The sequence below is a fragment of a genome, unplaced genomic scaffold (genome assembly GCF_019419815.1).
Source record: "Pyrus x bretschneideri cultivar Hongxiangsu unplaced genomic scaffold, Pyrus_bretschneideri_v1 Contig14, whole genome shotgun sequence".
Taxonomy (NCBI): Eukaryota; Viridiplantae; Streptophyta; class Magnoliopsida; order Rosales; family Rosaceae; genus Pyrus; species Pyrus x bretschneideri.
Genome location: NW_025999435.1, coordinates 5,295,730 through 5,306,467, shown reverse-complemented (window position 1 = coordinate 5,306,467; position 10,738 = coordinate 5,295,730). Strand labels below are relative to the sequence as shown.

Here is a 10,738-nt window from a genome sequence, read left to right as displayed (position 1 = left end):
AGAGCAGTTCAGCAACAGCAGGGCAGCAAGCAGTGCAGCGATGGCATGGCAGCGAACAATGCAGTGGTTGTGCGACGGCAAGGCATGAGCAATGCATCGGTTATGCAGCGACTGTGTAGTGGCTATGCATTGGCTGTGCGATGGTAGAGAAGTATAGCACCGTCGCAAAACCAATGCTGAAGGCTGCAGTAAACTCAAAAAATGGAACAGCCACCTACGGTTGGAAACTACGCTTATAGATGATGTGCGTGCTCGAGAGGCAGCGGCAACAGCAAAAGAAGACGAAGATGGCACCAGCAGACGTCGCAGAAACAATGTCGAAGGCCGGTGCAAACCCCAAAAAAAAAGGAACCGCCACCTATGGTTGGAAACTGCGCTCGAAAGCGACCTTGAGCGGAAAAACACATCAGAATCCGAGAAGCATAAATCCGGAAAGTGCGTTCACCTGTAGAAAACAAAACAAAAAATGACCAGGACAAAATGGCACCAATATGCACCAAGTTGGAATCAAAATATAAATATGGATGGTGATGTCTGAGTAAATGGTCCGCATGCAAAGCCATGAAAAAATAAAGGTGGGGTCCGCTTACAAATTCCATACGCAGTTGGCATAGTTGTGCCAAAAGTTGAAGGCACATGATGTTAGGGCTTCAGAGCTTATTTCCACCGCTAAAGCATGGTGGTGCTGGGCGTGAAAGCATATCGACATTAGAAGGCTATTTTGCATCAGGGGAAACCACTTCGCAATTTCGTCTCATTGGTTGTGACAGCGGGAGTCGTCCGTCGCCTTGGTAGATTACTAGACCCCCACTTCACACTTCACAGCAACGTCAATTTGTTGGTGGCGTAGAAGCGGCAATCGGTCTGTCATCACCGTTGTTTTGTTGAATCATCAAAGCTTGTCCTCCCCCTCATAAAAGCAGCGGCTGTCTTTTATAAGGAACTCACTTCGCCGCAACGTACACTCACGGGGGCATACCTATCAGCCGCAATACCGCAACTATCAACATTGTTGCCTCCGTTGAATCGTCGAAGCATGTCCGCCATCATGGGTTTGAGTCTTCGACATCGCCGTTACTTTGCAGAGACAAGAAGTTGTCACTTCTGCTTTGTGCTCGCACTCGGTACAGACGACATCTCCACCAAATCATGCATTGATGTGGTTACCTGCAACATAAAAAGAAAGAAATTAAAAAAAAAAAAAAAAAATTTCAACATTAAATCGACGATCACGGAAGATCCCAAGTGACATGAAGATCACGGAACCCGTTGCTCTTCAGGAATCTGCTGTCTAAGGTTGGACGGTGCTCTTCGAAGGGGAATCAAACGGCAACAATTTTCGAGTCGTAGAAATTAAATGGCGGTTGTCATTCCAGTTACGCTGCCTTCGGAAGCTGCAGGAAACGCAGCCCACTCCCATCTCTCCGACAGCAGCAAGCAACCAGAGCACCAGCGTTCGAAGCTGCGGATTCGTTTGTGAAGAGCTTTGCCCAGCTTATGCCCAATATAATGGGAAGAAAATCATCACAGAAGTCAACCCTAATCTAATTCTGCAAATTGGGAAAGGAAACTAGTAGCACAAGTGGCATGATTTTTCGTCAAAATTAGGAACGAAGACGTGATTTCCGTCTGAAATCATGAATGAAAGGCCGTGCAGAGCAGAGGGAAATCAGGAAAAAAAAAATAATCATAAAAGCATTGATGGTGCCTTGTGGAAAGCAGACAAAAAAATTGTAAAATAATAAAAGCCATCATTGCTTTGAGTGATGGTGCCGTCTGAGTGTGTGTAAATATATGTGTGTGTATATATGCATACAAACATGCCTCAAAGTTCATGGTAATATTTATTTTAACGAAAAATCATATTTTTACATTAAAATATCAAATTTAGTACTATTCATTTTACTCTTTATTTTGTCCTTATCGTTAAAACTCAAAGTTTTCAAGCTCTTTTCATTAGTTTTCTTATAAATATATTTATATGTGTAGGATGGCACAAAGCAGCATGGCGAGCTTAATTGGATCTTTCAAATCAAGTCCAATTCTTTGCCTATAATTAGGCGCTCGTTCATGAGTGAGGAAAAAAAAGGATGCAAGATGAAGCTCTAAACATCTAGAAATCCCTCAACCACGACCAAATTCAAATCTAAATACCCAACATGTATGCTTTTCATCAAGCTTGAGGAGAATCAATAAACACATCAAATACATGCCTATTCATCCCCAACAAAGTCGAAGATCACCAGTCGCATGATACTAATCGTGGTCCTGATTGTTCAAGATCAAGCTTCGACGACCATTGAAGAAATCATACGTCTGATTCAAGATCAAATGTGCACCACCCTTAAATCAAATTAGACTTCATAAAGCTCTCTGGCCAAAACAAACACTCGTGTTCTTCATCAAGCTCGTGAAGAGTCAACAAGCATAGCAAACATGTGCTGATTCATCCACTACCAAAGCCGAATATCACCAAACACTTGAAGCCGCTCGTGGTCCGTTTTGTTCAAGACCAAGCCTTAACGGCACTTGAAGAGACTTCCAGCCTAATTCAAGATCAAGCATCGACGGTCCTTGAATTGACATCTAGATTGAGCAACTTCAAAGCATAGTGGTCAAATACATTCACTATGTGCAGGACTTCAAAACACATCTTCTACACGTGACAAGCACATGTATACAATGCATCTTGAAGTGGGGGCATTTGTAGACATCGAAATTTTTGTGAAAATAAATATTCACCGACACATTAAATTTTGTCTTGTGAGGGCTTACGTGGCATGTTTCATATGTCTCACAAATAATACACATGGCATATGACTCATCAAAACTGGATAAGTCATCAAGAGGACAGGTGGCGACATTTGGCAGAAAATAGTTAAAGAATTATCTTTATTAATTCTTTAATTAATTTTAATTTAAACAAACAAATTAATTGATTTAAATTAATTGATAGAGTCAAATCACAAACCAAGACACAAATCAAGTCTTGGTTCTTTCATAGGCAAAGCTTGGAGAGTCTATAAATAGAAGGCTCCAATAAAAAGAAAAGGGTCCAAAAAATCATTCACACCCATACACTGAAGCTTTGAAACTCTAAAACTATCAAGCACTCAAACCCCCCAAACACTCAACACTCAAGAAGACTCAGAAAACCCATCGCGTTCTTCGTAAAACCCGTGAAGAACCACCAAACACCCCTACACATGACAGTTCCTTGATTGCCAAGAGCCAAAACCTTGCGGCATCCATTCATTCCAGATCAAGTCATCGCGACTCTTGACTCAACAACACTACACACCTTATACTTCAGAGATCAAATCAGAGGATACTTTGAAAAAAAAAATTGTAACTTTCAACTCATTAATACAATACATTTACTTTGTACACGTATTCTCTTGTCATTTGTCACAGAATTTTCGTATTTACTTTATAAAATATCATCTTATGATTGACCTTAAAGACACATTTCCAATAGATAACAACTCTGAATCCAATCTCATCTATTTTCCATTAATTACTCAATGAATACAATGATATTTAAATACACTAAAGAGTCTGTTAGCTTGTTAGATATAATTTCGAAGAGAAACCGCATTAAATATTAATGTAGATTGGCTGTCATTTGTTAAAAAAATAAAAAATAAATACACACACACACACACTTACTCAACAATTTTCCCATACTCAACTCCCTCATGCACACGATAATCAATTTTATGAGTTTTTCTATTTGTATCACATTTACCGATTACATTAATCATCACCTCATAGATGAGGCCTACATATATTAAAGAGGCGGGTAACAATACAGTCAGTACATACATACAAGTGTTTTCGGAAACCAAGAGTATGGAATTGAAATATTGATAAGAGCCACGACATAAAAACATTTATTGATGTATTTTATTTTCATATAAGAGCTTTCTGTCCATCAAATCCATACAACACAAGTAAAAAGATAATTAAGAATACAGGAAAGGAAACAAAACAAAAAGGGAAAAAAATATCAAGGTAGTAACAGTTTGAGGGAAAATAGGGTAGCCCCTTAGATAGTGTAATTTGGGTTCGTTTCGATGTCTAAACCCCTTAGCTTTGCAAAGGACTCGACCCTCCCCTTCAGAGTGTGAAGCTCCCTTAGTCTGCATTGATAGGAAACACCAAAATTTAAAGTTAGGCAACACACACAACACTGCCAAAACAAATCGTAAAAAATTATTTACGGAAATGCTCTCTTGCCGAACTATCTTATGTTTCAATGAATCTGGATCGCTAGTATTATATTGTACAGAGTCACGGTCTGTAAGTATATGTCTGGCAAGAGAATTGTACTTATCATTTTCTTCTGAAACTTGAATACTATTGCTTTGTGATCAACGTCCAACTTAAGAAAGAGAACCAACCTTGCAATCTCTGCACGTCTCCTGGCTTCTTCAGCCATGATGCTAACATCCCTGAATGTGTGCCTCTCAGGAATGTTCTTTGCCTCCATAGATGGGAGGCCATGGACCGTCCGCTGTTCTGCCGCCCATGCAGCCTCACGGAACTCTTTACCAAAGTCTTTTTGGGTGTTGAAAGCCGTCTACAAAATTATACACATATACATTGCTATGCTGTTAGAACGCGTAATAAAAAAGTTTTTTCAAAATTATTAAGAGATGGATGGTTCATATTCACTTACTCTTTTGTTCAATACCAAACTCCAGGCCCTCCCACTGAGTGCATATCGAACAAAAATCTTGACAGGATCAAGTAGCATGTAGATTAGAATGTTGTATATCCACACGACACCACACCATTTCCAGCCGATTGCTTGAATTCTAGCAAATTCCCATGTTGCTACAGCAGATAATAATGTAGCAATCTGCAAGGATGCAAAATATTTAATTTTCAAATGTGAATTACATGTTAGTTTAATATAAAGACTAAAGTTTCTGAGCATAGATAAGTATATAAACAACTTCCTATGTGTTAATTTTGATTAATATGAAAACAAAATTGAATGCTATTCGATTGAAACAGCATGAAACCACTTACCAGTTGAGCAATTACGAAAGCACTAAGCAGAAGCAGACCTGGTACTTCCAGGAATGACCATCCTTGGGAGCGAGTGACAAAAATTAGAGCCTGGCTGATGGTGCTAACTTGAAGGTACAGAGCAGATGAAAGCTTGTAATTCATTCCCCGATTGAGGGTCTTGTTGGTATAATAGAGATGCTCGTTGAAGATATCTTCTACACCGAATTTATTCTGCGAGAGAGAACAAGAGAAGGTGAAAACTTGATCATTGTCATCAAGTACAAAATGTGAGCTTCTAACAATTTCATCTATGCCAAAAGTAGAACAGAACGAAGTAACACATAATTAAGAAAAGAAACAATTACCGGAAAAAATTTAGTATGGTAAATGATCGAGAAGAATATAACTGTGGTAACGGCCAGATAACTGCCTAACACAATCCCGGTTGCAAAGATTTCACTCAGCTTCCAACTATCAGGAACTGGAGATGGCTTAACCCTGTCCTTGGATATCGTCATAATAGTACCTGGGAAATAGCTCAAAATTTTGACATATTTTTGGAAACAAGAAGGAAAATAAATGAAAGATGAGTAGGAAACTGAGAATTCACACTCAAGAAACCCTATTGCGGACAAACGCAACACATGATAGAACGTAAAAGGTTAGTAATGCTTACCATCATTAAGAATGGCAATGATTAGGACCATAAAAGGAGGGAAATCAAACTTCCAGAATACCGCAAGCAACAAGAAACCGAGCTGTAAAACAAACCCAGTTAGAATTGAGAACTCAAATTACAGCATCCATAGATGTCAAGTAATCTATGTATCAAAGAGATTGAGGGCTCCTTACCACAATACGTATTGTTATAGATACCGCGTATATCTGAAAAAGGAAAACAAAACCAACACAGTTACGGAAAACAACCCCCAAAATTTAGTAGCAGGCGCACTTACAGGTTCAGTTCCAAAAGGAATTAAGAGGAGAGGATCGCCTTACTGTGTAATTCTTCATTCTTTGAAAGATTGCACGGCTTGTCAAAACAGCACTAATAATCACACTCAAACCAGGTTCTGTCAGTACTATATCAGATGCGCCACGAGCTGCATCTGTGGCATCGGCGACAGCAATTCCTATGTCTGCTTTCTTCAAAGCAGGTGCATCATTGACTCCATCACCAGTCATTCCGACTATGTGCTTCTTACCTTGTAATCGCTGCACGATCTCATATTTATGTTCTGCAATGAAGAATCAAATCAGACAGAAGCAATGCAAAATTGACTAGCAAAAGTTGCAAGCTGTAACAAACAGGATTACCAGGAAATACACCAGCAAAACCATCAGCATTCTCAATGAGTTCATCTATTACTAGAGTTCCATCGATACTATTCTTATTTTCACCAAGCAACGCCGATGATGGATACATGTTTGTGCCCATCCCAAGTCGTCTCCCAGTTTCTTTTCCAATTGCCAGTTGATCCCCTGTGATCATTTTAACACTCACACCCAGATCTAGAGCTCTTCTAATGGTTTCAGCACTGTCATGACGTGGTGGATCAAATAGGGGGAGAAGACCAACAAACTCCCAAGGTCCACCAGGACTGTCTTTTGTACCAGCAGGAACTTCCTGTAAATTATATCTCTTGTCATCCATAATGCTTCAGAAAAGCATACATCCAGGAGTGGTTGCTAAAATCTTGTTAATTACCTGCCGCGCAACAGCAAGGGAACGAAGTCCACGCTCTGCGAATTTTTCAATTACTGTGTGTACCCTTTTTTCAATTTCTGATTTGTTGCTTGCCAAATTGAGTATCTACAAATTACACAGAAAAAAAAAATTTTGAAAATCAAGCCATTTTTAAATGTGAAGGACTAAGAAACTGAGATTTAAAATTGATAGATTAAGTACCTGCTCTGGTGCACCTTTGCTCACTCTGTGCATGTTACCAGTTGTGTCTATGTATGTAAGTGCTGTCCTTTTATCAGTTGGATTGAATGGAAGGAAGTGAACTTCTGTAATCCCCGCTCGAGCCTTACAAATGGACAAAAGAGAAACTCAGCTCATGGAAGCTTTAGTTAAGAAAACACATTAATGCATTCCAAGTTTGAAAACTGTAGAGAACAAAAATGTCCAATTTCTCGAAAAGTTTCAAATTTAACAGCTTTCCAAATTAGGTGACGTGCGATATCTATTTTTACACAGAAACGTCATTCTTTTCTTGGCATAATATGATACTGTAATTATGCACTTCTTATGTACAACAATAGCACTGATATTGGAATTGTGTGGAATACTAAATTGAAATTTGAAACGCTTAATCAGGTCCTATTTTTCTCGAAAAGTTTCAAATTTAGGACCCTAACAGCTACATAAACATTTTGTGTCATATAGTCTACTACCTCCTTAGGATCAGCTAGCATGGCAACAATTGCTGCATCAATAGCATCTTGATTTTCCAATCTTGAAGCTCTTGCAGCCATCAATACAACCGTGTCCTTTTCAACACCTTTGGCGAAGACCTGCAAATGGAAGTGCTCATCAAATCAATGTCAGTATAATCGAATACTAGGATTCAATTTTTCTCTGTAAACAAGAAGTTTCCTTTTAACCATACGACAGGATCAAGATTATCACCTCTATCAAATTCTTGTCCACTGTTAGTTTGTTGAGAGTTAAAGTTCCAGTTTTATCACTGCAGAGCACATCCATCCCAGCCATTTCTTCAATAGCTGTCATTCTCTTGGTAATTGCACCCTGAAATGAACTCAAGCAAGTTAATTTGATTTCCAAACCGAAGAGATAGATGGTCTAATTCTGTACGGAAAATTTCATGGTTTTAGTTGAACCTGCTGAGCCAACCGATGAGAACCGATGGCCATGGTGACAGACAGAACTGTTGGCATAGCAATTGGGATGCCACCGATAAGTAGAACAAGAAGGTTGTCTACCGAAGGACGATAACCTCTTTGTTGACTAATGAAGACAATGAGCTCAATCACAAGTCCAGTGGCAATTGAACAAATGCAAAAGTTTCCAATAGATGTTAAGACCTGAAACAATCAGTCCAAATGGTACTTTAGAGATGTGCAATGAGTAAAACGTTGTCGTGCTCAAGACAAAACACTCTAGCATAGGTAGATTTCACTGTCTCTTACATTCAAGCAACAAATTCATAGTTTTAATGCTGCTCAATTGTATATTCATGAGCGTCTCATCTCATACGAAACATGTCTATTGGCTTGACATTTTAGCAACATGAACGTGAACTCACTCTATTAACATGAAAAGGGCTGTAAAACATATGGTATTCACACACTCATTTTTACTTCTCACACACCCCTCTCAATTTTTGGCCGTCGGATCGAATGACTTCAAAATCAATACCTGAAAATTGACGAAGGTGCGTGGGAGGTAAATATTGGTGTGTGAATAGCACTATCCAAAAATACTACCTGCTGAAAGTGCCCAACATGAGTTGTGTTTTCAACAAGATGGGCAGCTTTTCCAAAGAAGGTATGTACTCCAGTTGCAATGACAACCGCTTCAAGTTCACCTTGTTTACATGTTGAACCAGAGTATACACCATCACCGGCATGCTTAGTTACTGGAAGTGACTCTCCTGTAAGAGCGGACTGAAAACAAGAAAAACAGTTAACAGAAAGTCCGAAACTGTCTGGAAATGATTTATTACACAGGGACATATGACTTAGCTACCTGATCAATTTTTAAAGGATCTCCTTGGAGTAAACGAGCATCAGCAGGAATAATATCACCCAATTTGATACTGATAATGTCTCCAGGAACCAGCACAGAAGCATCTTCCTCACTCCATTTTCCATCTCGTAAAACCTGTTCAGATTTTGTTAACTACCAACATGATGGAAAGGAACATAAAAAATGAAACATTCAGCGCAGAAAGAAAAAGTAACTGGTATATAAAAATGTGGGTAACCTTCGCCTTTGGAGCCAGTCTTGCCATAAGGGCTTGAGCTGCATTACCAGCATTGTTTTCCTCTATAAAACTTATAGTTGAATTAACTATGAGTAATATAATGATACCCGCGAAATCGTGATAATCCAGACCCAGTCCCTGAAAGAATAAAGTTTGTAAAAATCAGTTCAGAAATCTAGTCTCTAGTCTCAATGGTAAAATGAACTACTAGGAACTTACGCCTCCGCGCGCAAGACATATGGACATTAACGCAGCTGCTTCCATAACCCAAGACAAAGGGTTCCACATAAATCCCAGAAATTTGAGTATTTTACTCTCCTGCAATTTGAAAGACAGAGTTACAATGCAAGAAGGTGAGGGCTTACTAAAATAAATTCTTCTTAGGAAACAATCTATTGAAAATTAATTACAATACAAGAAAAAGCACAAGCTTAAACAAGTTATTTGAAACCTTTTTCTCTTCCAGTTTGTTGTAGCCAAACATCTCCAGCCGCTTTTGTACCTCGTCAGTGCTGAGACCCGCAGCTGTACATTTCAAATTTTCGAAGACTTCCTCAACAGGTATGTTCTCCTGCCAGGATATTAAAGATTTATAAAACTGCCAAAATACTCAAAACCCTCTAATATAATAGGTAAAATCCTCTTGCAGACAAGTTTTATATGAACTTTATAATTAGCATAAACCTTTAGGTTTTCCTGGTTTAACACCAAAAAGTAAATACATCAAGAACATGTACCAGATCAACAGCTTCCTTCAAAATAGTCTCAAGGGCATCCATCGTGGCTCAACTGTCTTGTCCCGCACCGAGAACGCAAAGATAGACAATCTGTGGATTCAGAAGTTTGTCATAAGAATAAAGTTTAAGGATGCAAAAAGTATTTAACAAATAAAACACACATCTAATACAAGTTTTTATTCCTTAAATCATCTTATAATATCTGCTTTGTGGTTTGGAAATATGAAAAATCCAGCTTAGTTGATTGGATTTTCTTGTTTATTGAGTTTCTAAGTATCAGAAACAGTAATTATATCTAAACAAATAAACAGAAAATTTCAAATTTCAATGATTAGCAACTAATCCCAGTAGTTTTTGCCTCATCAAATCATCAAGACTCTCATCAGTCATTAAAGAGCGTTGGATATTGCATGGCAAGGAAATTAAACGATTTAGTATGTGATGGCATTCAATTGTTCAGTATAGTCGATCAGTACTAGAAATAAAAATTTCAAACACCACAGAAAACATAGTTCAAACAAGTAATAGGCAACGCAAGTTGGCTAAAGTAGCGTGCACCTCCCCACAATTTAGATTGGATTAGAACATTTCTTGAGTTAAAGAAACAACTAAAGGGCTTTAATCTTGAAACGCCAATTAAATTACCAAATCCTTCGGAGAGAACTTAAAACAGCCAGCTTAATTGTTTCAGGCGAACATACTCGAAGGCGATCACCAAACACCAAGACCCCTCAAAAACCAGAATCCAGAGAAGATGACCTTTTGTGCCGTTGGAGAGAGCGATTGAAAAACTTACAAGAAGTTGGAATATATATACTGAGCTACCAATGCCATGCAAAGGACACTGACGTAAGAATTATATGCCAGTCTTTGACAGATGAGAGAGAATTGGGAAGAAGAAGACAAAATGGCGAGCTTATGAAACAACGCCGCAGCATATCCAGCTTGGCAAAAACTGTACTCTCCAAAGATACGAGAAACTGACGTCTGAAAGTGAAGGGATTGGTCATTGTTGCATAGAAGCAGGAG

At 38.7% G+C, this 10,738-nt stretch overlaps 1 protein-coding gene across 1 annotated transcript; it reads right to left on the bottom strand.

Moving 5' to 3' along the window:
- Positions 1-3,870: 3,870 nt before the first annotated feature.
- Positions 3,871-10,475, bottom strand: LOC103926618 (ATPase 11, plasma membrane-type-like). Its single transcript, XM_048580052.1, has 21 exons — positions 10,355-10,475; positions 9,710-9,799; positions 9,424-9,543; positions 9,192-9,290; positions 8,973-9,110; positions 8,735-8,869; positions 8,473-8,652; positions 7,867-8,070; positions 7,655-7,774; positions 7,420-7,539; positions 6,929-7,051; positions 6,728-6,832; positions 6,337-6,646; positions 6,019-6,257; positions 5,872-5,904; positions 5,696-5,777; positions 5,385-5,545; positions 5,038-5,250; positions 4,682-4,864; positions 4,404-4,582; positions 3,871-4,142 (listed from the first exon to the last, which is right to left on the bottom strand). Exons 2-21 carry the CDS (start codon positions 9,749-9,751, stop codon positions 4,049-4,051), a joined length of 2,880 nt encoding a protein of 959 aa, XP_048436009.1. The 5' UTR covers positions 9,752-9,799; positions 10,355-10,475; the 3' UTR covers positions 3,871-4,048.
- Between the last annotated feature and the right edge of the window lie 263 nt (positions 10,476-10,738).

Bases quoted from the DNA above. Each gene is read 5' to 3' on its own strand.
- LOC103926618 (XM_048580052.1), bottom strand. From the start codon at position 9,751: ATGGATGCCCTTGAGACTATTTTGAAGGAAGCTGTTGATCTG. The intron at 7,775-7,866 runs GTTCAACTAAAA...AGTTCATTTCAG, and splicing joins CTCATCGGTTGGCTCAGCAG to GGTGCAATTACCAAGAGAAT. The intron at 4,865-5,037 runs GTAAGTGGTTTC...GCATCCTTGCAG, and splicing joins CTTTCGTAATTGCTCAACTG to ATTGCTACATTATTATCTGC.